This window comes from Zootoca vivipara, chromosome 9 (genome assembly GCF_963506605.1).
Source record: "Zootoca vivipara chromosome 9, rZooViv1.1, whole genome shotgun sequence".
NCBI classification, from domain to species: Eukaryota; Metazoa; Chordata; class Lepidosauria; order Squamata; family Lacertidae; genus Zootoca; species Zootoca vivipara.
Window position 1 is genome coordinate 62,539,260 of NC_083284.1, and position 25,922 is coordinate 62,565,181.

General features: G+C 40.8%; 2 protein-coding genes across 4 annotated transcripts in view; one reads left to right on the forward strand and one right to left on the reverse strand.

The window, feature by feature from the left end:
- The first annotated feature begins 434 nt into the window (after nucleotides 1–434).
- On the forward strand, nucleotides 435–10,895 carry LOC118083592 (toll-like receptor 6). Of its 3 annotated transcripts, none has more exons than XM_035112130.2 (2): nucleotides 435–853; nucleotides 8,244–10,895. In XM_035112130.2, the coding sequence occupies exon 2, from the start codon at nucleotides 8,309–8,311 to the stop codon at nucleotides 10,685–10,687; it is 2,379 nt and encodes a 792-aa protein (XP_034968021.2). In that variant the 5' UTR covers nucleotides 435–853; nucleotides 8,244–8,308; the 3' UTR covers nucleotides 10,688–10,895. The 3 variants fall into 3 exon arrangements, with proteins under 3 accessions (XP_034968021.2, XP_034968022.2, XP_060134900.1); XM_035112131.2 differs by lacking the exon at nucleotides 435–853 and adding an exon at nucleotides 3,201–3,541; XM_060278917.1 differs by lacking the exon at nucleotides 435–853 and adding an exon at nucleotides 3,728–4,149.
- Nucleotides 10,896–16,160: 5,265 nt separating this feature from the next.
- KLF3 (KLF transcription factor 3) overlaps nucleotides 16,161–25,922 on the reverse strand; it is a 43,168-nt gene continuing 33,406 nt past the window's right edge. Inside the window, exons 5-6 of the mRNA XM_035111894.2 lie at nucleotides 24,893–25,053; nucleotides 16,161–22,307 (exon numbers count right to left, since the gene is read on the reverse strand). Coding sequence (XP_034967785.1) covers nucleotides 22,126–22,307; nucleotides 24,893–25,053 — 343 coding nt within the window. The 3' untranslated portion in view covers nucleotides 16,161–22,125. The remainder of the gene's footprint in view (nucleotides 22,308–24,892; nucleotides 25,054–25,922) is intronic.

Here is a 25,922-nt window from a genome sequence, read left to right on the forward strand (position 1 = left end):
ACCCTATGTTGCTAAGAACACTCCCCATTGTGGAATGTGGTGTTGTGTCCAAATCTCATATGAAATATATATAGAATTGTTAATACAATTTTATGAAATGGTAAAACGGCATACAAAAAAATTTAAAACGGTTTGTGCGTAACCTTTTTAAATATTTCAATGGAATATACCTCATTTTAGTCATTAATAGGCAAAAGTTCATCCATTTGTGCTACAGGAAATAATTTTTGAGGGGGAAAATTTGAAAAAGTCATCACCCTATTGGACAAGATAAATTTGATGCAGGTAGGTAGCCTGTTGGTCTGACGCAGTCAAAAAAAAAATCCTTCCAGTAGCACCTTAGTGACGAACTTAGTTGGTCTCTAAGGTGCTACTGGAAGAATTTTTTTTATTATTAAGATAAATTTGAGTGCAGCTGTTGCTGTTTTGGGTTTTATTGCGGCATTTCTTTTGGACTGGCGTACTTGCATTTTTTTGCCTTTCTTTGTTTGCCTTGCACACAATTTATCGCCAATTATCCAGGCAACCAAGCCCCTACCTACTTGCTTTCCAGGTCTCTTGGGGTTTCCTAGCTGGGCTCGCCATGAACACGAAGCGCATCTTGGGCAAGAAGAAGAAGAGAGATCGCACAAATATGCTCTCAGTAGCCCAAAACCAAACCGGGGACTGAAGTGCTTTAGAGTTCATTTGGTCCGCCCTCCCCTCAGGTCGACCAAGGGGAGGCCGCTAAAACGGTTTCTCTTCCTGTGGGGAAATCTGTTGCCACAGCCTGCGACTTCGCTTGTCCTCCTCTTCTCCTTTAGCCCCGAGAGGCCCCTTCCGCCACCAGCGACTTCTTTTTGCTGCCAAGCAGGTAAACGGTTTAAAAAAGGCGGGAAAGAAGCCGGCGCTTACGGGTCGCGCGCAGAGTTTCAGGGCGCCTATTGGGTTTTCCCTTCCCCCCTGCCTCTTAAAAAAAATGGCGCTTAAAAAATAATCAACTTTCTCCGTCGTTTGGGACTGGCTGGGGCAGCTCTCCAGGGGCGTGAGTTCTTCTCCGTCTCTCCGTTTGCTTTTTTCAGGAGATTGCAAGCTTGCCCTCTTAAGAAAAGAAATAAGTGCCAGGACAGATTTCGTCTCAAGAAATGCCCGCTACTTGCTGCTCCCTTTGCAACTGAAGGGACTTTGCAGGGCTGGATCCTGCAAAGCGCTTTCGTGGAGGTCTGAGTTTCAGATCCTCTCAGGCAGCTTTGGAAAACAACATGAAGGGTTCAGGTTTGGCAGGGAGAGGGTTAGAAAAAGGGGAAGGCAAGAATATCTCTCACTTTTTTATATACCTTTATTGAATTTTGATCAGAATTATTCAAGTAAAATACTTACAAATAATATAAAAAATATAAACAAAACAAAACATACCTTTTATAAACAATAAACAAAACAAAACATACCTATTATAAACAATATACAAATTAAAAACCAATAAATGTCTATATCATAACATTTCAAATATATCATATATTCATGTTTATAAAATAATTTCTTTTAACTTCACATAAGCTCTTCTCTAGATTGACTTCCACTTGTCTTCACCCTGGGCTTATAAATTCACATACATTTAACCTTCTTTCCTTTACATTCCATCTTGGGATCTCTACGGAATATTAAAAATAAATCCAAGTCCTTATCAAGGGACACTGCTTCTTCAAATAATCTCCAAACTTTTCCCAATTTTGATTGAAGTATAACAGGTGCTGCTCATCCTGCAGGGGCAAATATATACTCTCTCTCTCTGTGTGTGTGAGAGAGATGCAACATCCGCCATTAGCTAGAAAAGCCAAGTCTTACTCAGTAGCATGTACTAGTTACAGGTAGTAGGTAGCCGTGTTGGTCTGACGTCGAAACAAAAAATAAAAAAAATTCCTTCCAGTAGCACCTTAGAGACCAACTAAGTTTGTCATTGGTATATGACAAACTTAGTTGGTCTCTAAGGTGCTACTGGAAGGATTTTTTTTAATTTTTTGTTTCAGTAGCATGTGTGTGTTGATGTTTTTAAATCCCATTGTGTAATGATGGTGGGCTGGATCCTTGCACATGTCTATTATTTTTTAAAAAAATCCTTCCCCTTTCTATGTTGAAGAACACAATGTACCTTTAAAAAGGCAAAATATATTCATATGCCCAGGGGGCTGGGGGGCTGGGTGCGGTTAAACATCCACATAGAAATCAAATCAGTAATACAAACCGCACAATCCAGATCATATCATTTAAATCATGGCTGCAACCCCCCCCCCCGCTATATATATAACAGTAACATCTCCAAATTGTAACCGGGAATCTTTGCGTAGAGCCTATCTGAGGAATTTTGTTATCTCAAACATTAACGAGGAAGCAATCAAGTTGTTATTACATCTCTAAATCGTGCCAAGTTGCCAATGCCAACTTTATCATGGTAGACTCTGCATTAGAGCACAAATTGGTTGGCTTTGTGTTTCCAAATCAAGAAAGTATCAACATCTTGAGTATTTATTTACATGGCATTTACTCTCCCTGTACAAGTGTATATAGCATAATAGGAACAGCCTTGGCACCTCTTAATGATGACCTTTTTTCATATGTGGATCCCCACATGATCTGATTGCCATTGAGGACCTTATTTTAGATCACTTCAACCATATGAATCCTATGAAAGTATTATAAGAAACAAGGCATTCTCTGTAGCGATATCCATTTTATGGAATGCCTCAGAAAAGAAGATTCATTAGGTGCCCGTGCTATGCTGTTTTTAGATGGGTGGGTCAGACCTGGCTGGTTAAAACTGAGCTATTCTAAAGCTTTCTTAAATAGCTGTCTTTTAAAACCATGCAGTTCAAAGTTAAGAATTTTGTATGGTTTTCTGAGTATGGTATACTAATCTTTTATGCAAATGCTTTGCTGGTTGTTTTTAGAAACATTGGTTGTTATATGGGTTTTAAACTATGCATGCTCTTTACGTTGCAAGCTGCCTTAAATACACATTGTATGAGTGGTATGACTTCAAATGGTTTTCATTTTTAAAATCTCAGATGGACAGAACTGGCACCTTGAATTATTCTTGAAAGGTGATATGCCAGGCTATATCATTACTGCACTTTTATAGGCCCACAAAATGCACAGTACATTTTTGTGGGCCTTTCTTTATTTATTAAGATAAGCAAGTTTCTAGTCCATATGGATTCAGTAATATATTTGAAAATGTGTCGTAGATCCCTGTTGAAATCTCAGAAGCAAGAAGGGTAATACAGTTTTCAATTAAAGTTGGACATCAGAGAACTGCATCATTCATTGTCTCTCTACATGACTTGGGAACCAGAACAAATTACATAAGATGGTAACAATTATAGAACAGAACATGCAAAATAAGTGAAATGATGCAAATGACACAGGTCATAGAATTTGGATTGCCAGGATACAGGATTTTGCTTTACAGTATTTTTAAGCCCACAATGGACACAGTCCTGGGTTATAGGGAAATCAGTATGGATCCTGGGGTTATGCATCTCTTGTACTCCACCCTGGTCATCTGGTAAGTTGCCTACCCTTTTTATTTTACTTTATGATTTATATACCCTCTTAATCAACAAAAACCACTAAGTGGTTTATATAAAACAATATAAAACACACACACACACACACACACACACACACACACACACACATATATATATATATATATATATATATATATATATATACATACACACAAACATTTAAAACAAATCAACATAAAATTACCAAAACAGAAATAAAACCAGCAGTTTTAAAACAAGCACCACCAGGTTACATGTTGAAACTACATGTCTGAGTAAAGAGGAAGTCTTGACAGTGGCATAGATTTCCTGTAAATTATGCCAAGTTAATGTTTATTTTTAGCTTGTGACCAAATTGTAACTTAAGTTCCTCATTCCTTTTCTTTTAGTTGAGTTTGTGATCTCCCCCGAACATACTATAGTTTTCTCCCACTGTTAATTCATTTTGTTGTTGTTGTCTACCTTTTACTGCAAAGGCTGACTAATTTGATTGTGTTAAAAGTGGGGAGGAGAATCTTCTGCCCCATCTTTAAGGCAACAGCGTTCTTCCTCTTAAGCCACTCTGTTTAGAAACTCGCTCTTTCCTGCTGCTGAAAGGCATAAGGTAGGTGTTACAATTTTAAAACATGTAACATGAGAAAGTTTTGAATACTTTTTTGCCAAGAGAGTAGCCTTCACTTAACTTTTATTGTGAAGGGTGAATGGGTCCAAAGTTTTTTTAGGAGATCGCTTTCGTGGGGGCTGGGGCAGAGCCTCACTTAATTGAGTTCTTTCAATGCTTTTCAGTAATTTTTGTGGATCTAGGGGAACCTGCTGCCCCCAGTTGCCTACACCCATGAATGGGTCCAATATTGTGAAAACACGGCACCTGCTTTTCTGTCCTTGTGGCTGAACTTGGTATCTAGCCATAGGCATGGCTTTGGGAGTCCCTAACTGCTGAACAGTTATAAAGCCTTAGGGTTTGTGCTGGCTGAAGACATGGCTGCTTAAACTTTCTCTTACCTGCTGCCTTTCCCCTGCAAGACCCTTCTCATCCAGCTAAGATTCCTGGATATGCATTTTGTGTATCCCATGAAAAGTGAGGAGGGGCTTACAGAGAAAGCATCCAAGATGACTGTTCTTCAGAACCCATTTCCCACCCCTAAACCAACCCTCATTCTCCCTTTGCTGCTTTAACAGACATCCGTTTAATAGTCACTTATTCTATTTAATACCACCGCTTGGCACAGGGTTTCGGAAAGCTTATCTTGTGAACCTCTCTGAGACCTGTGGGTATATGGTGGTATACAAATTTTAATCATCATCACCATCATCATTGTGATTTATTGCCTTGATTAGGCATGGGGGGATTTGGTTAAGTCCTCGTTTAAAGTTGAATTTATCAAATTGAGAACCGAAAACACCCATCCTTCAAAATTTGCACTTATCTGAATTTTGCTGTGCATTTCTCCAACGAAACAGTACTGATAAAAACATGTATATTGTGTGCAAACATTAGTAAGTGAAAGTAATATACAAAAATGCATTGTATTAGGAGAAATTGCATTCAGAAATGTGTACATTGGTCAAAACTGCATACAAAAATGTGTCTGTTAGTAAAAATTCCCACAGAATCGCTGAAGAGTTTTCATGAGGACTTTTTGAAAAATGCCCAAATTGGTGCAGAAATGTGGAGAACCAAATTTAAGATTGGAAAAATGAAAAAAATGAAAAACTGAGAGAACCGCAACTGACAGATTCTCCCATCCTTAGTCCTGCCCATTATATATGAAAGGCTAGTCCTGAGGATCTAATCTCAGGTCTGCTACATACCCTGTGGTTCATTACCATTTGAAATGAAACATTTTTCTTCATCACCATTGCCTGACCATAATTAAGGGCTCACCCACACTTTTGTTTCTAGGCACGGGTCCAAATGGTGTTTCTTTCGTCCCGTCATTTTCTCCGGGAGAATCTCAATAGCTCAGATGGAAGAGCATGAGACTCATAATCTCAGGTTCGAGCCCCACGTTGGCCAAAAAAATTCCAGGGGTTTGGACTAGATGAACCTTGTTGTCCCTTCCAATTCTATGATTCACCACTGAATCAGAGAAAACACCAATTCTCAAAAAACTCAATTGACATTTGTTCCAGCCCAACAGCAAACACTGGGTTTTCCTAGAGAAAGCATTTGGGGGGGGGGGGGAAGGACTTTTCTGACCCAGGCCTAGGAATGGATGAGTCTATACTAAATATTTTAAAAGGGCTATTTAGCTAAACCTAATATATATTTTTCTGCACCACTTCCTGAGAAGTATTACTTTTTCATGGCAGCTTTATCCACAAGGTAAGTTTCCTTGTGAGGAAATGTTCTTGAAACTAAGGCTCTGTACATACCATGCATTTTAAACACCCCCCCCCCACCAAACGTGGGAACTGTAGATCATGGCTCACAGAGCTACAAATTCCAGCACCCTTAACAAACTACAGTTTCCAAGATCGGGCGGCTGCATTAGGGAGCATGTAAACTCCCAAAGGAATGTGGGTAATCTTTAAAGGAGCATCAGTTCCCCCCAAAGCAAACAACACCCAAAGGGAACCCCATGCCCCACACCCAACTGCAAAAAAACCAAAAACCCCTTTAAGGCTTCTTTTTCATTTTCCAGCTGTGTTCCGTTATTTTCAAAATATTTCTCTCGCCTCCCCCGTCACACATAGACAGAGTTAAACTTTGTTCAGAGTGTGTCCAGTGGATACTTATTTTTATTTAAGCAAATTCTGAACTTCTGGGGCTGAACTGCATGTGATGTCATGCAATCCATGACCGGACCTGCTAGGTGGTATCCAACTTAGTTTTACACAGTTAGGTCCAATTACTTAAATGGGTCTATTCTGAGCAAAACATAGCTGAATGTGACCTGGTAAAGATGTAAAAGCTGGTGAAAGTGTGTGTGTGTGTGTGTGTGTGTGGTGACTGGTTAGCACTGTGAAAGGGCTTTAAAAAACAAATCCTTTCCTCGCACCATTTCCCCAAATTTAATTTCCCTCCAAGCTTCTCTTTGCCCTGCTTTTGGGGGGGGTATATCAAAGATAAGGATTTTGTGGCCCTCCATATGTTAGATTCAAGAGTCCTATCAATGTCAGCTAGATGGCCAGTGGTGTGGGAGGATTAGTTGTCCGAAAACATCTGGGGAGCTGTAGATACTGCAGGTATGTATGGTACAGGTTGCAGGAGGTTGTATGGCATCTGTCATGGATGCTTTAGCTGAGATACTGCATTGCAGGGGTTTGGATTAAATGATCCCTGGTGTCCCTTCCAATGCTACAGTTCTATGATTCTACTAGTGTCGTTCAGCCCGTTAAATAAACGGGCGCTAGAACATATGTGAGCGCTGTGCGGAGCACCGGATCGAGGAGCCGGTCTGCAGAGTCAGCACCCAGCAACGCCGTACTGGATTGAGGAGGCGATGCTCCGTGCGGTGTTGCTGGGCGCTGACTCTGCAGACCGGCTCCTCGATCCAGTGCTCCGCGCAGTGCTGATCAGTGCGCTGATCAGCTGCCGGATCAAGGAAGCGGCCTGCCGGGTCGGCACCCAGCAGCGCTGCACGGAGCACCGGATCGAGGAGACGGTCTGCAGAGTCAGCGCCCAGCAACGCCGTGCTGGATTGAGGAGGCGCTGCTCTGTGCGGCGCTGCTGGGTGCTGAGTGCAGACCGGCTTCTCGATCTGGTGCTCCGCGCAGCGCTGATCAGCGCCGACCCGGCAGGCCGCCGGATCAAGGAAGCGGCCTGCCGGGTCGGCACCCAGCAGCGCTGCACGGAGCATCGCCTCCTCAATCCAGCACGGCGTTGCTGGGCGAGGGGGTCGACTCCGGCTCCCCGCCTCTGGGACTGAGGCACAGGTGAGAGGAGAGAGAGAGAGACAAAGGCTCCCCTCATGTGAGGTGCGGCTCCTGCCTGGCAGCGCCGGAGCTCCCTGCGGCCGCAACGGCAGCACTGGCGCTTGAGGGGGCCGGCCGAGGAAAGAGAGGCGGAGGTGTGGGGGAAAGAGCCGCAAACCCTTCCACCGCAGCGGCTGCTAACGCGGGTGGGCGGGGAAGGAGGGTGGCGACGGCGACCGTGTGAGTCTTGGCACGGCGGGACCCGGCCGGGGAGCCTCAGCGAGAGCGAGTTGCCATGAGTGTCCTGGGCGCGTGAGCAAGTGTCTCTGCGCTCCAAGTCCCAACGGCTGTCCGTGGGGCACATGCGCACTAGCACAAACCCAGGGACACAGGGACTGGACGCAGAGACACTTGCACATTATTATATAGGATAATTGTATATTGCCATAACATCTCATTTGGCCCCAGCTGAGAAAGAAATGGGGATAACAAGCAAATCACAAGAAATCAGTGGTGGTGGAGACCCAAAATATGCAAATATATATATCCATGCAACTGAATTCCTTTCAGATTCACAGTGGTTCATCCTTTTTCAAAGTTTCACAGAGATGTCTCACTAACCCCTGGATCTGTGTAAGGCTTTCTGTATCTTAAACTGCAAAAAACACATATGGCCATCATGAAATCTCTTCATAACTATATTTTAAATACAGTAGGCATTTGATTCTGCCTTTCTGCTAAATTATGAAATGTCTTCTATTGCTGTAATAATAATGAATATTGGGAGAGCTAATGTTTCCATTAGAGTACTTAATATTTTAATGTGAACTCTTTTTGCAGGAGTTTGAGGCTAATACAGAAATACAAGAATTCCACTAAGCACATTTTAAGGATCTTTGTATGCCATGGCGGAAATGAACGGTCCAGACAAGAATGTTTTCCTTTGTATTTGCATCTTGACAATAACTTTCTGGAACAATACCTATACCTCTGCAGAAAATGGATTTAAAGCAAACTACTCCAAGAGTGGCTTAGATGCTGTTCCTAAGAATCTTCCAGCACAAATGACAGACTTGGATTTGTCATACAACAGTATCTCTGAACTGCAGATTTCTGATTTTAGTTCTCTTTCCAAACTCAAGGTTCTAAATCTTTCTCATAACCTGATTAGAGAGCTTGACTTCAGCATTTTCCAGTACAATAAAGACTTAGAACTTCTGGATCTATCCCACAACAAGCTGCAGACTCTTTCTTGCATCCCTGTTACAAGTCTCAGGCATCTAGATCTCTCTTACAATAACTTCATGGACATGCCCACATGCCAGGCATTTGGCAAAATGGTGAAGCTGGAATATCTTGGCCTCAGCGCCAGAAGAATACAGAAATCAGATTTCAGAGTTCTTGCTAATTTACAACTGGATACTCTCTTCTTGGGCTTAGAACACCTCACTGAATCTGTCCCTGGAAGTCTTCCAGCATTTAACACAAAGAAGCTTCGGATTGCACTCCCTGAAAATTCAGAATCCGTGTATCTAGAACTCAATGTTACTGAAAGCTTAGAACTTTCAAATATCCAAGGAAATCAAGTCAGTGACTTGATAACATTTTTGTCACAACCCAGCAAATATGGGGAATTGCTAAACTTAACACTGAATAATGTACAACTATCCTGGCTAAGCCTCACAGCTATTCTTCAGAAGGTGTGGGATTCCTCCATTGAATATTTCAACATCAACTATGTGAACATTTTAATATTTGAAGACACAAGTCAATCTCTCAATTATGTTGATACCTCACTAAAAGCATTGACAATTAAATATGCTATTGCAGGTTCAGAGTTGTTTAACCAAGAGGATGTGTACAGAACATTTTCAGAAATGAATATTGCATCATTGACAATTTCTCATTCGGGGATACTATTCATGTTTTGTCCTTTAAAACCCAGTGATTTTACTTACTTAAATTTTTCACATAATTCATTGACTGACAACATTTTTGAAAATTGCAAGAACTTAGCCCTCCTAGAAACACTCATTTTACAAAACAATCAACTTAAACAACTTGCCAAAATGAGTTTAATGACAAGTCGCATGAACTCACTGAAACACTTGGACTTGAGTCAGAATTTGTTGCAATATGAAGGTAACGTGAATGACTGCCACTGGGGTAAAAATATGATTAAATTGAATTTGGCATCCAATCAATTGTCAGAGTCAGTATTTAGATGTTTACCAGCAAATATTCAAATTCTTCATCTTCAAAATAACCCCATTTCAAGCATTCCCAAAGAGATTACTGAGCTGACGGCTTTAGAAGAAATACATTTGGCATCTAATAAACTAGCTAGTCTGCCTGGATGTGGTCAGTTTAGAAATCTGAGGTTCCTGAATATAGAAATGAACTCTGTTGTCTCACCATCTTCTGAATTCTACCAGACATGTCAAGGCATCAAACAGCTAAAAGCAGGACACAATCCATTCACATGTACCTGTGAATTAAGACAGTTCATCAATCTTCAAAAGCAAGGATCTATGGAGTTGGTTGGTTGGCCTGACGCTTATGTGTGTGCGTACCCAGACTACTTAAGGGGGACCCTTTTAAGAGACTTTCACATCTCTGAAGTTGTTTGCAACGTGAGTCTTCTGATTACTATAGTTATAATTATTACTGTGGTCTTAGTAGCCACTGTTTCCTTCCTCTGCATTCGTTTTGATGTTCCATGGTATTTGAAGATGATGTGGAAGTGGACTCAAGCAAAACACAGGATTCGGAAGAGTAAGCCTGAAGACATACTCCCTAATGTAGAGTTCCATGCTTTTATCTCCTATAGCGAGCATGATTCTGAGTGGGTGAAAAATATATTGATTCCAAACTTGGAGAAGGAGGATGGCTCCATACGGATCTGCCAGCACGAGAGGAACTTTGTTGCAGGCAAGAGCATTGTGGAGAATATCATAGACTGCATTGAGAAAAGTTACAAGTCGATCTTTGTGTTGTCTCCTTACTTTGTGCAGAGTGAATGGTGTCATTATGAGCTCTACTTTGCCCATCAAAAGTTATTCAGTGAAAATGCTGACAGTTTAATCCTGATTGTGCTGGAACCAATCCCTGCGTACATCATTCCTGCCAGGTACCACAAACTGAAAGCTCTCATGGCCAAGAGAACATACTTGGAGTGGCCAAAGGATAAAAACAAGCATGGACTTTTCTGGTCTAATCTTCGGGCAGCCATTTACATTAAACTGTCCAGCAACGAAGAAGAGAGAGCATTTTCACTGAGTTAAATTTATATTAAAATAATCATATGTGGATTTCATTATATCAGTAATGTTCATGCTGTATTTACAGGTAGGTAGCCATGTTGGTCTGCTGTAGTCGAAACAAAATAAAAAAATTCCGTCCAGTAGCACCTTAGAGACCAACTAAGTTTGTCATTGGTATGAGCTTTTGTGTGCATGCACACTTCTTCAGATACATTGAAACAGAAGTAACTAAACCCTTATATATAGTGGGAGGGTGGGAAGGGGTACGGTATTACTCAGAAGGGTGGTGGGAATGGGTGATTGGCTGATAGGTGTGGTAAACCTGCTGGCGACTGTTAACGACTGCAATTGGTCTTACAGGAATTCAGCTGAATGTTATTTATGTTGCTGTAATGCTGTACTATAATATTTCTGGAGAAAGGACAAGTATAATTTTGCTATATACAACTACAGGAAAATAATACATTAGGAAAAGAAACACAGATTGACTGTATCAATCCTGTTCCAAGCCCTGAATTCCTGAACCAAAGGATTCAAAATTAAGTCACTAGATGAATAATCAGTATCAACCTTGCAGTGTGGTATAATTTTTTTCAAAATAATGGATTAAATGCTAAATTCTGCTTAGGCAATCCACTTGAGGACATTATTATACTCTCAATACAATTTAAATTAACCACGAGCATAATACATAGTGCACGCCGAAGAGGGGTAGGGCACATCTGGGACAGCTCCCTCTGTAGAGCATGACTCTTAATCTCAGGGTAATGGGTTTGAGCCCCATATTGGGCAAAAGATTCCTGCATGCCTGGATGACAGTCACAGTCCTTTCCAACTCTTCAATTTTATGACTGCCCTCTGCTGCTACTGTATTATAATAATACATGGAGTCTTTTAATGGAAAGTTGGTGCCATCTAGTGGTGTGCAATATACATGTTAGTAAAATGGAGGGCCTAGAATAGATGCTAAGAAATGAGAAAAGCTAATTTAACTTAAATTTATATGTGCAAAACAATTGTGGCTTTAGAAAGGGATAAAGAAGGGAAGGGCCTCTTATAAAGAAGGTATACGGTAGCGTGATACCAAATCCCCCATCAAAAGCATGGTTGGCTTTTGGTATAAGTAGAAGATGAATACATGGAAAGTTATCAGGGGATAAGTGAATACGTCAGTTTTGGTTTCTCTGTTTATCCTATTTGAAATAGGATAACTCATGAAAACTCACCTGCATTTTAGTGTGAAGTTCTCATATATATGTTTTCGTATGCAATTTTGCCTTACATTTTTTTTTTTTTTACAAAGCAGTGTCCCCTAAAATAATGGCTTTTGTATGCTTTTTAAACTATTACATGCATTTATACTCACACTTTATCCTTGTACGTGCATTTTTGTACACATTGCTTGGCTGGATAAATGTGAATCTTGAAGGGTGGCTGTGTTCTGGTTCGCACCTTGTTTTGGAAACTAAATTAGGCATGTTGACCTTTAAATGCAAACAGCATCAAATTTCTCCCTCATCCCCAGATGTTACACCTAACATAGCACCTCAACTGCACATCATGCTCAAAAGCTACCACTTACAATCCTCCACTTATATTTCATCTCATTTCCCAGTTAATCTAGTTTTTCTCTTGCTCCGGAGGGTAGGACTTGAACCAGTGGCATCAAGTTATGATTTAGCTGAGGTTCCTGCATTGAAGGGGGTTGGACTAGATGACCCTTGAGATCCCTTCCAACTATGATTCTGAATATACATGCACTCTAGTTTGAAAAGCAGTAGGTGGCAATAAAAGCTTGGTAGAATCTGAGGAAAGCTGACCAGTCACAACTGAAGCCATTCCAGGAGCTGGTTATGTAAACAAAATGCATTCCTCAGAATAAAAGGCATGAATATGTGTGACCGGGCTTTATTTCTCAGTGCACTCCCACAATTTCTGTTTGGAGTTAGTGTTTAACAGTCAATCACAAGCAGTTGCGGTGTCTTTATCGCCACTTCTGTTGACAGGATCAATACAATTTTTTCTTCATTATTTAACTCATAGGCTTCTGGTAGGGATTATTCATAGGACTAAATAGACATAGGACTAGTTAATCAGATTTCTTGATTGAAAACCTGCTCTTAAACTAGACATCATCCACATGCAACAATTTTTTTTAAAGAAAAAAACATTGGATTTAATATTTACACACTCCCTTGTGGCCTTATATAACCTTGCTGGGCAAATAGTATAAACAACATTCTTCACTGTTAGAATTAAGGCGATTTTAGTGAGTAGCGCAAATAATAGATCATTATTGGGTGAAGTTGCATAACTCTTATTAAAGGAGACCAGCTATGAATTTATACAGGCTGGAGAGTTGACATTTAAAGTAGGGTTTCAATGGGCCATGTTTTAAGCCGGCTGCTATCTGCTAATGTTGTGAAAGTACAGAAGTGGCTTTGAAGATGCCTACAGGATATATGAGTTTGACCAAACTACGGGAGGCAGTGCAAGACAGGAGTGCCTGGCGTGCTATGGTCCATGGGGTCACGAAGAGTCGGACACGACTAAACGACTAAACAACAACACAGGATATAACCTTTGGGACACTAATCCCTATATATCCATGTCTAATGTAGGTCAGGAATTATTAATCATCCCCACTGCTAATGTCACATTTACACCAGTTGTTTTACTCTTGTTATTCATAGGACCAAACAATGATGTTGCGTTGTATGCAAGACAAAAGAAAAACCAGTCTTTCTATGCCACCTGGTGGGCCTTTATTGCACATGCTTTCAACAATGAGTTACAAAGATATGCATAAATTGCATCAGGGATATTTGGAAACTTCGTGCATTGGCAGAGGCTCTGGAACGTTAATTGATCATTACTGTATATAATTTTGTATGATTCGGTGAGTTGTATCTTCTGTTTACTCTTCTGGTATGGCTTGGTGTGTTATTTTTTTGTTGGAGAAATAAACTTGAAATGTGTAATAAATTCCTTTATGTCTGTCTCCCAGTATGGGTTAAAATGGCTGTATTATACATTATAGAGGTGGTAGTAGTAGTAGTAGTAGTAATAATAATAATAATAATAATAATTTATTATTTATACCCCGCCCATCTGGCTGGGTTTCCCCAGCCACTCTGGGCGGCTTCCAAATGAAAAATAAAACAAAATAATCTATTACACATTAAAAGCCTCCCTAAACAGGGCTGCCTTCAGATGTCTTCTAAAAACCTGGTAGTTGTTTTTCTCTTTGACATCTGGTGGGAGGGCGTTCCACAGGGCGGGCGTCACTACTGAGAAGGCCTTCTGCCTGGTTCCCTGTAACTTGGCTTCTCGCAACAAGGGAACCGCCAGATGGCCCTTGGTGCTGGACCTCAGTGTCCGGGCAGAAGGATGGGGGTGGAGATGCTTCTTCAGGGGGATTCCACTCTCTTAAGAGTTCCACTTTGCCTTGGCCAGTAAAGATTCCTGGCACGAATCATGTCTGTAGTCAGAACCTTTGCAGAGAGAGAGAGCTGAAGGATTTTCCAGGGGAGGAATCTGCAAAACTGGTAGCCTAACATGTTGTTTAATTGTATTAAATCTTTTTTTAAAAAAAAAGTTAGGAAATTTTTAAAACAAGTACCTGATGCACATCATTCTCTGCAGTACATTTGCATTCTTTGTTGAGAAGACTAGAGCTGATTTGCTTCTTACTAAACAACTGGGTAGAGTCAGGGCTGGCCGAAGACATTTTGGTGCCTGAGGCAAACCACAAAATGCCCCCCACCCCATTCCTACCAGGGAAGAATGGGTGATTGAAGGTCTACATCAGGAACCAAGGGGTGGGGAATAAAGATCTACATCAGGATCTGCTGCCCCTGTGGATCTTGCTACCTGACGTGGTCCTCACCTTGTCAGATTGGTGGGTGAGTGTACTGCCTACATGTTTTTCTTAATATCTAAACAAATAAAGGAGGGGACGCTGGTGGCACTGTGGTCTAAACCACTGAGTCTCTTGGGCTTGCCAATCAGAAGGTCTGTGGTTCGAATCCCTGCCATGTGGCGAGCTCCCCTTTGGTGCCAGCTCCTGCCAATCTAGCAGTTTGAAAGCACACCAGTGCAAGTAGATAAATAGATACTGCTGCGGCGAGAAGGTAGACAGCGTTTCCATGCGCTGCTCTGGTTTCGCCAGAAGCAGCTTAGTCATGCTGGCCACATGACCTGGAAAAACTCTGCGGACAAACTCTGGCTCCCTCGGCCTGTAAAGCGAGATGAGCACCGCAACCCCAGAGTTGCCCGCGACTGGACGTAACTATCAGGGGTCCTTTACCTTAAATAAAGAGGATAGTGAATAACTGGGAGGTGGGAAGTGGACTATTCAGGCAAGGTACCTGGCATAGACTTGAGGAGGGCAGACACCCCACTCCACTATTGCCCTGAAAATACAGCAGGCCCAAGTGCTGTGATGTCCAGGAACCAGAAAATGGGATCAAACCGACCCTTTGAATCAATGAAAGGTTTTTCAGGTAAAATCCTACAAGACCTTTCCTCTGCTGAGTACTTCATAGTGACTATCCATCTATTAAATATTTACTTCATAGGTGTTTGTCACTTGGGTAGAAACCAAGCAGGAAGCTAGAAGGGGCAAGTTCCCTCTTTAATACCCATAAGAAATTCAGCACTGTTCCTCCTCTGCCAGCTCCCAGCAGGCTAGTATTTCATTATTATTATTTTATTTTGCAGGCTAGTAACTCTTGGGGACTTAAAAGGCTAATTTAACGGGGTAACTTGTGAATGAAAGGAGAAAATATGATGAAGTGATGTAAAGATGGGTATCTTTTGTTGTATATGGGAATTAATGCTGCCAAAGAGTGTGGTGGAGTCTCCTTCTTTGGAGGTCTTTAAGCAGAGGCTTGACAGCCATCTGTGAGGAATGCTTTGATGGTGTTTCCTGCTTGGCAGGGGGTTGGACTGGATGGACCTTGTGGTCTCTTCCAACTCTATGATTCTATAATGCAAGGGCAATCAAGCAGAGGGGATGCAGGTGGTGCTGTGGTGTAAACCACTGAGCTTGGGCTTGCTGATCAGGTGGTCGACAGTTCGAATCCCCACGACAGGGTGAGCTCCCGTTGTTTGGTTCCAGCTCCAGCCAACCTAGCAGTTCGAAAGCACGTCAAAGTGCAAGTAGATAAATAGGTACCACTCCGGCGTGAAGGTAAATGGCGTTTTTGTGTGCTGCTCTGGTTTTGCCAGAAATGGCTTAGTCATGCTGGTCATGACCCAGAAAAATTATCTGAGGACAACGTCAGCGCCCTCGGCCAGTGAAGCGAGATGAGCACCGCAACCCCAGTCGTTCGCAACTGGACTTAACTGTCAGGGGTCCTTTACCTTTAATCAAGCGAAGAAACATTGTTTGGTAAAGTGCACTTTAAATTATCCAACTTCACTTGTGCATAAAATAATTTTGAAAAATAACAACAGTTTGTACATGTGACTATTTGCGCCAGAATAGAAATGCAATGCCGAATGTGTATTTTATTGATAGTAATGCAGCACAGATAAGCAATATACACATCTGATTTCAGGGCCACGATTCCTGATCTGGCTAGTGATGCATGTGCAATGGCGGCCTGCATGTGTCAGGTGTGTTGAATATGATATGACGATCTGCTGTGATATTTGCAGTCAACCAACTTTCTTAGGTGAGTCGCCAAATTAATTAGTAGCAAAGATCCTTCTCAAATGCTACTACTTCCAGCTCTCCTAAAGGATACAGGGCTGTATCTAAGGACAACTGCCATTTGACGAAATCAAGATTCGGGGGGAGGGGGAGTGTGCAAGTTTTGAGGGAGAGTTTTAACTACATATTGACATTTAATATTTGTCTTGTTTTATTAACAAGTATAATACATATAGTATACTATTTATAACATATGAGGACTGTACAGTACAAATTATGTTCACAGTTTGACATGACAAAATGTCATTACTGAATTCCCATTGGACTACCAAAAATAGAAAGTGAAGTTACATTAAAACATTCACATATTTAGTGAGAAAGATTACCAAAATGCTTCAGTATCTGCAAATGATAGGAATGCATGCTAGAAACCTTTAATTACCCGATTATTATTAGCTTATAAAATATATTACATTTTATTTTTAAAAAAATTCTGCATATTTTTATACAAGTTTTAAAGTAAATGTAATAGCCCTGCTACATTTGCAGGAAAAGGTTTAAGAGATGCTAAGCAGGAAGATTATTTTGACCGTATAACATTTAAAATACATAAATATCAAGAAAGTGCTAATATTTGTAAAATGTAATGGGAATTATTATAGCCCTTTTCAAATAATATGTATAAAATACTTTAAAAGGAAAGGATTTGCATTCATCTACACCTTGCTAAGTTTGAACAGAACACAAAGAAGATCCTGCAATTAAAAGGTTTTGTGTTGTGTGTTAAAACTGGAACTACAGTGTGCAATTAAAACCACTTTATAGAAATATCAGCTTCACTCTGAACAATCCCTCTTGGAACAACCCATAATGCTATTTAACTGAAAACATGATCAACAGTATCCTAAAATTTGCATTCTGTACAGTGGAATACTACTAGTGCACATGGTTTGTTTAGAAAAGTAACTTTTAATTATTTGGACTGTGTACTGCTTCCCCAAACACAAGTGATTCTTCCTCATTTGCTAACCACCCACTTTTCACAATTGCTTGAGCCTCTTCTCTTGCAATTATATGTCTCCCACCCCCAGTAGGCAAAAGACTACCTCCACTTGCAATAGTGGAGGACAAGCAGTAGCAGGAAGCTCTATGTGGCAAATGCAGTGTCCCAAAAGCCGCATTTTGGGGGAGGGTGTGTGTGGAATTGGAATTTACTCTCTGGCCAGTGGTTGCCTGTATTTTCCTGGCACACTCAAGACACGTGTTACAATCTGGATTAGAGATGAGGACATTTGCATGGCTAAAATACACTTACTGAAAACAGGCCTGCTCCCCACCATAAGAACCACAGAATTAAAGTGGGCAATGCAGCTACTTTCAAGCTGGTGGGAGACTAGACTTTGACTGTCGTATCAGAGCATGGATTCTTATCTACTGATTTCAACAGATCTACTCCAGAGTAAAGGCTTTCTATCTCCCTAGTAATATGCAAATTATGCAAATATAGAATTAGATCCAAAGTTCCCTTCCTCTGCTGGAAGAAGACTCCATCAGAAGAGAACCTTTGTATCCAACGCAGAGCCTGAAGCCCTGGTTGAAAATATGCAACCAGTTCCATTTGCTTTCTGACTCCTATTTGCTAAACATCAGTGTTTTCCAATTTCCCACTACCGGTACATAGAAAAACATTTTTGAAGTGCAGGGGACTTATAAACAAAAAGTGTTTGAGCTGGAATAGTCATTCCCGATTAAGACTGCAACTAGCAATAATCCAAGGCGCAGAAAAGATAAAAATCTCATCACACCTAAACAAGCCTTTGGCCATATAGTTTGCTCTTTGAATCCCAGAGTTATATACAGAAGCATTCAGATAAAATGTGGAATCTTGTAACTGCGCTTGCCTGAATTTAACTAGCCACATAATTTGTTTTATTTGACATTAATAAACCATCTTAGAGGGGGCATTTCTATTTTGTATTGCAGGTCATTTTCTGCTCACCCTGCTGCGATTTTTTTTTAAGCCCATATATTTGATACACAGTAGAGCATTCCAGAAACTTACTTTCTTTCTTTCTTTCTTTCTTTCTTTCTTTCTTTCTTTCTTTCTTTCTTTCTTTCTTTCTTTCTTTCTTTTAAAAAAGGTGGGTCAGGGCAGGTTTCCTCCTGGCGTTTTATGGTATAAACTCAAATGTTGCTACATACTTGAAACTACTTGAAACTACTTAACTTCAGATGGATTGTGAGAATAATTAATATAGCAGAAAGTTTTTTTAAAAAAAATGAAAGGTAACATGTAGCAGCACCACAAATGAATGAGTCTTTGAAGACATATCTGAACGAAAAATCTGATGAGTGGTAGCTCTCCAAGTGTGGAATTGTAATCAAAGGCACTTTAAGCCAAGCACCGCTAAACATCCTAAATGGAAAAAAAGCAATTTCAGCCATGCTTAGGCATAGTATCTGTTACGTTTTAATGTAGGAAAGGGGGGGGGAATCTTATTTTTGGAGGGATCCAAAGGAATTAAATTTCGAATCCTAGTATGGCACTCTGTGCTCCACAGTTCCCACTCCTGTGTTGCCGACACTTAGAAATCTCACCAAGTTTCCACGTTCAGTGTTTTTCCATGTTAGCAACAGAGTAGTTTTAAGTTGTGTCAACACAACAGAAAATAATGTGTTTTCCAGATTTGCTTGACAACACTAGAGAGGTTTTTCTTGCTCCATTTATATTTTGATGGAATGGGTTGCAGATGCTTCAGTACAATTATTCCTGGTTTAAACTAGCTATTAGCAAAGCAAAATTTTTTTGCCACACTTTTAACTGGATTGTTCTTTGGATTTCCAGGCTGGTCTTGAACATTCCTAATTCTTGCAAGGTTTGATTGTGAAACAGCCACAATACACACGTTACTGATTACACTGAACAAGCCAACAGTTCCCTTGCTCTGTCAGTTTAATTTCTTGAGAAAGAGATTATATGAAGCACCTATACCATCCAACTAGGTGAAGTTTCAAATACTTCTGGGTTTGGCTTTAAAGTTTAAAAAACTGTAGGAAGCAATTACTTTATCTCTTCCTTCCCAAATTTACCTTTATTCTTCTGATTTCACAATAGCAGCTCACAAGCTGAATTCTGCATCTGTCACTCTGCGGAATGTTTTATTATTGCATTCAACAAAGATACTGTTCTCAACAACCTGTCTCAACTTCCTTGCAATTAATTAAGTGGCAACTCTTCCATATCAGCCTTCTGACATATTCTGTGAACGTTTTCCTTTCAGGAGTGGGAAAGTGCATGGTTTCTTGAAGGGAAGAAAATGTCACAGCACAATCCTATACATGTCTACTCAGAAATTTAAGTCCCTATTTGTACCTCTTTTTAAACTTATATAAATGAATAAATCAGTTTGAAGGAAGACAGCAGTTCTATATCATGTCAGGCTGGTCTCAGGGAGTCTCCACTTATCACTCAGATAGGCAGATGGTCTCTGGGTTTTCTCCAGTGGCTTTGAAGAGGATGCAAAAAGTAAAATTTGTAGAGGATGCCAAAAAGTAAAATGCCGGAGCTGGTAAAGTACTGGGACAGGTAGCTGATAAAAGCTAAAACTAAGGTCTAAAACTATTAGAAAGCTGATAAAGCTAATAAGACCGTTGAAACCACATGGCTATCGTAGAGTTTAAATCAATGCATCCTCTGCCGTCGCCATCTTGCCAAGAATAAATTAAAAATGTATCTCAAAATATATTAAGATCCTTAGTTAATGAAGTTACTGAATTGACGATCTAGACATGATTTTTTGTCTATTAGTTATGGAAAACAGAAGAGATGAATTTCTTGCCATTATTCAATCCTGCACGAAATTTAGATGGAAGGAACCATGATGGGTAGAAGGGGGCAGGGTAGGGGAGACTGTTATTGCTCTTTTTCAGTGTTCGAACCTTTATTGCTATGAATTTATACTTTTTGATATAACATTTACTTTTAATTTAAACAAGAAAATTAAGTCCCATTGCTTGTCAATGTTGCTTTCTGCTGTGAGTGTGTAAAAGATTGCAGCCTTAAGCAATTTGAAGTTTCCTGGGATTTACAAAGCAAATGGAATCTGAGAAAAAAATGTACAAGGCCTATCTAGAACAGGTGTGCACATACAGAGTGCATGACACAAAAAAATGATGGCCATGATCCACCCACAGTTACTTTGTTACATCTGATTTCAATGGGAGAGAGTCACCAAGCTAAGTAAGCACCCAGCTGTAGATTATTTTTCTGTGGAAGAAAAGAGGAGACAGGACTACAAAAAGTGCTAGAAAATAGTTTATAGAAATGAACTATGGAAGCCCAACACAGTATATGAAACAGTAGAAGCACACTACTACTTTGACAGTGTTGAATGAAACAGGTTGCCCCTGAAGGGGTGGTTAACTCAAAACGCATTTGATTACAACAGTTGATTTCGATAAAGTGTTTCCTAGCACATTACGAGTTCCTTTCCTCTGTTGTTCATTCCCCTTATTGCTGCTGGCCTCAATATATATTTCTCTCCATTTTAAAAAATATGGAAGCCAAATGACCCATAATTCTAACAAGAGCTCGTAGCCACACTGGTGAAGAGAGTAATTTTTCTTTCCTTCTAATCTTTCCATGAAATCTCTAGAGGATACGGAATAGTATCAACCATGCTGGATTTTTAAAGAAATATTTTTTGGTTGTGTATTTTACCATTCCTTAACATGATTGCATTACAAATCACTTGAGAGACTTCATGAAACTCTTCTGTGGAACATGGCAACGAGAGATCAAAGTGTACCTTTTCCATTTGCGATACTCAAATTTTGAGATCTACAGAAGTGCTTAAATTCAGAGGTTGTCTTCCTCACTTATATTATGAATATGGTGGTGCCTTGGGTGAAAATCATTTCCAACACCGAGCAGTTCAGCTTCACTTTGCTGAAAAGGTTGCTGCTTCTAAACTGTGCCAAGGAGACCTTGTGTAGACAACAGGAAATGCAGAGGAGTGATGAGAAAAGAATATACCTACCACACCTCCTCAGTGAGGTAGATTATTGCATGTATCATTGAATGCCACATCATAGGAGTACCATGTGTGTTCCATTCATACAGCTGAACACAAAAAACACAGATAACTACATCACAAGAAGGTCTTTGCTTAATGAATCTACTGAGGCACTATATCCAGGCAAACACAAGCTAGCATTCTACACAACAGACAAAAGAGAGGCAATGTCGGTCAGGTTGTACAACACGATGCATTGACAACATTTCTGCTGATAAACAGCCACTCATCAGTCAAATATTGTTCCATTCACTCCCAGTTTGAGGATTCTCTCTCTTTTTTTAGAACACATCCAAAAAGTGTCTTGTGGAACATGCTTCTACAACCAACCACACTGGAAAGGATCCATTCGTTGCATTGCTGAGCATAAAAAGGAGACACGCATCCATTACAGGGTACAGAGTCTCTGGCAAGGACTAGCAGGCTGGATTCCCAACAACAGTGACTATGATCAACATATGCTGGTTAATTAAATGGCAAAACTAGCCAGCTCGATTACAAGATCTCTTTTAAGTCTCACAGAAATTTAATCTGCTTGCTGTTCACATTCTGTAGGTCTGACCCGTGGCAAGGGCAAAGAAGGGTCAAGCAAACATCTCTTACTGACCATAGGGAAGGTTTCAAGGCTATTAATCCAGAGATTCAGGCCCGCTGAATCTAACTTAAAATGCACAGGTTAAAAATAAAAAGAAAGGAGATATGAAGAGAGCCGAAGGAAGGGTGATTCAGACTAGCATGTGGCGTTTCCTATGAAGGGCAAGATGGTCGGAGCGGGAAAAGCTACGGTCGCAGTCTGGGCACTGGAAGGGTTTGACTCCTGTGTGCTTGCGGAAATGCCGTGTTAGTTCATCAGATCGAGCAAACTTCCATGTGCAACCTTCCCAAGTACATTTGTAAGGCTTTTCACCTGAGGCCAAAAGAGGGGAAAAAGGGGGGGGGCAATTAAAAAACTGAAGCAAAACAAAAACTCATGCAACATATTTTCATTTTACACAATGAACACATAAGAAAAGCAAGCCTCCGTTGTCAACAGCATTGTTACTTAAAGACTACAGGATATTTTTAAATTTACACCAGATGTTCTAGTAAAACAAGTTTCTCTGGATTAAAAACGGGCCTTAGAATGTTTTTATATTTGATCCATAACTGACTTGTCCACTAGTCCTAACTGTTGCTTTTAATCTTGAGTTACATTCAATTGCATCTCTCTGAAAGCTCTTTAGTCCTGTGGGCATTATTTGTCCATGGTGAGGTTATTTTTGTTGTTTTCCCCCTTACCCCCACAAGCCAGCATGCTATACAGTGGAACCTCGGTTTACGAACACCTCGGTTTACGAATTTTCGGTTTATGAACGCCGCGGACCCATCTGGAACGGATTAATTCACTTTCCATTACTTTCAATGGGAAAGTTCACTTCAGTTTATGAACGCTTCAGTTTATGAACAGACTTCTGGAACCAATTGCACCCATGCTTCGGGTTAAGTACGTTTCAGGTTGAGTACTCCGCGGACCCGTCTGGAACGAATTAATCCACTTTCCATTACTTTCAATGGGAAAGTTCGCTTCAGTTTATGAACGCTTCAGTTTATGAACAGACTTCCGGAACCAATTGTGTTCATAAACCGAGGTACCACTGTATGGGGTTAGAGAGTGCCTGGGAGAAAAGGGGAATTTGTGAAAATTGCACCCTTTCCATTTGTGAAAGCCTTCACTGGAGTAAAGAGCCTTCCTTGAACAGAGCTCAGAAACAGAGAACAAGATCTGTAGAGACAATGCTGTGTCCAAGACAAATTTATGATGTAGAAGGGTGTGGTGGTACTAGCGCCATTCAGTAGAAAAATAAGCACCACTCAGAGATGCAAAAGTGTGTGACAAATAAAAAAAGAAAACCAAGGCTAAAATCCTTTAACACCTGCTAGGGGATAGGCCCCAATGAGCACAGCAAGACTTACTTCTGAGTAAATATTCATTGGATTGAAGTGTAAATAATTAAAAATACAGGCAAGTATTCCACATTTTACGTATCTGAAGTCTCAGACTCAAGACTGAGAAATTTTCTGGTATGTGACAGAATGGTAGGATGGCCTTAATTTGAGCCACTCCTGAAGCTAAGGAAATACAAGAACTGATAATGCCATCGGCTGTACAGCACATTGACTTCCTGGCAACAAAGGGACAAGTGACACTGCCATGGCATGAAAATACAATAACCTGAGCAAGACACATGATACACTGCCAATAAAACAGAATATGGAGCGCCACAGTGGTGAAACAGCTTTTATTGGCAGCAAGCATGTTGCCAATAATTAATGGGTAGACTGCCCACGGTCAGTTTTGCTTTATGGCTTTATTTACGGCCCCATGGCTAGAGCAAAACCATTCCAGTCAAATTAAATTGTATATATTCCCCGCGCACATTTTGCATTCCTACAGCTCAATTCAAGCTACAGCAGCTCTAGCAGCAACTTGGGCTGATGCAGCTGTCCTGACACTCAAAGCATCCCTAATCTTTACATTACCATTAGAAGTGGCTCATGTGCATTTGTGTTGACCTTTGGTTCCTATGGACTATAAAAGCCAACAGCATACTAGAAATGGAGGGTGTCTCCACTCACATTGTTCAGCCCGGACACTGAAGTCCAGCTCCGAGAGCCTTCTGGTGGTTCTCTCACTGCAAGAAGTGAAGCTATAGGGAACCAGGCAGAGGGCCTTCTTGGTGGTGGCGCCCTCCCATCAGATGTCAAGGAGATAAAGAACTACACAATTTTTAGAAGGCCTCCCCATATAGGGAAGTTTTTTAATGTTGGGGGTCTGCTTCAGGTGCTGAAATGTCTCTGGCTAAGCCCCTCAAAACTTACACGAGGAATTTACTTATTGAAGAAACAGTCATAGGGCAGCGCCATATGAGATGCTGAAAATATACCTCGCCATCCCTGCGGTGTCACCTACAGGCCCTCCAAGGGTCCCTATTTTCCAGGGACAGCTCTGGATTTACATGGATTCTTTCATGGAGTAGTCAAAGGTACGCAGCACCGGCACCTCTTTTTGTTGTTGTAACAACTGATGGGTACTGGCACCTATTTGTCTAGAAAAAACCCTCTGCATCCCAGTTTCTGTTTTGATCCCGGAATGTCCTGCTTTTCCTAAGGACGTCCCTATTTTCATCGGGAAAATGTTGGAGGGTATGGAGTTACATGACCCCTGAGCCAAGGAGATAAGTAAATTATACAACTTTCAGAAGGCATCTGAAGGCAGCCCTGTATAGGGCAGGTTTTTTGAATGTTTAATGTTTTCTTACATTTTTATATCTGTTGGAAACCTAGCCAGAGATAGGCAGGGATATATATAATAATAATCGCCCAGTCAGGAATTAGGTCCCAATGTAATCTGAATCTGCCAACACTGTATGATAATGGAGCTGTTTTTTCTTTTAGAAACTTTTGAGTTGGGTTGTGACAAGAGAACAAGTGTTCTTTGGATCTGCCTCATACCTGTATGTGTTCTTCTGTGAGCTTTCAGGTGGGAGCTTTTAGTGTAAACCTTGTTGCAGCCTTCGTAGTCACATCGGTGTATTCTGCGCTTCCTTTGCGTGTCTGGAGATTCCACAGGTAAAGGCCTCTTTCCAGGCTGAACGATAACTGAAGGGTGATTCCTGCATGAAGTTAAGTCACAGGTCAACAATGAAATCTGCTTAGCTACACCGCCCTTAGTGTTACACCACATAACTCCTTTATTCACTACCCCCTCTGTCTTTTGGCAGCATAAACAACATTACATGCATGTGGAAGAATTCAAGCAAGCTTAGCAAATTTCATGGTCTTTCGTGGTCATATTTTGGCTCTCTTCCCCGCTGGGGGTTTTATTCATTCTGTGGGATGAACAACAAAAATCTCCAGAGCACGCTTGGCTTTTTAAATTTATTTTTAAGATCAGGCTCTCGTTTCCCAGACAAGCATTTTTAGATTTTCCAAATTCTCAGTTAGTGCTTCCAGTGAAAGTCTATTGCTTTTGTTGACATATTTTCCTTCTGCTTAGGAAAGAAATTTAAAAAATGAGTTGGCTCACAGCTTTTTTACATTATTAAACCCACCAGTTCTTTCTTAAGAGGCTTTATTCTCAATTCCCCTAGAGACCAATTAAGAATTTCCTGTTTAGGGCTGGCATAAGGGTGCGGCCTCTCCTCACCACTGATGTCAATCCCTAAAAGTAGAGTTTAGTCTGTATGTGCCACACCCACAGGATGTCAAAAATCGACTCAGGCTTCCATCAATTGGAGGTGTGTGGCCTTACCAGAGCACATTATACACATTAAGAACATTTGGCCTAGGAATAACCCTTAAAAGCAGGCAATAACAGCTGTGCACTTCTGTATCCATACACGTTTATAGAAAAGACAGCTATCCATTCACTGGTATTTCTAATTAGCAAGCAGAAAGCCCCCATTCTCTTATTTTCCTGCATCTCGCACTATTGGCCGAGGGAGCCAGCGTACAGCTTCCAGGTCATGTGGCCAGCATGACA

What these genes read in the sequence shown, in the direction of transcription:
- LOC118083592 (XM_035112130.2), top strand. Translation starts at nt 8,309, where the DNA reads ATGGCGGAAATGAACGGTCCAGACAAGAATGTTTTCCTTTGTATTTGC.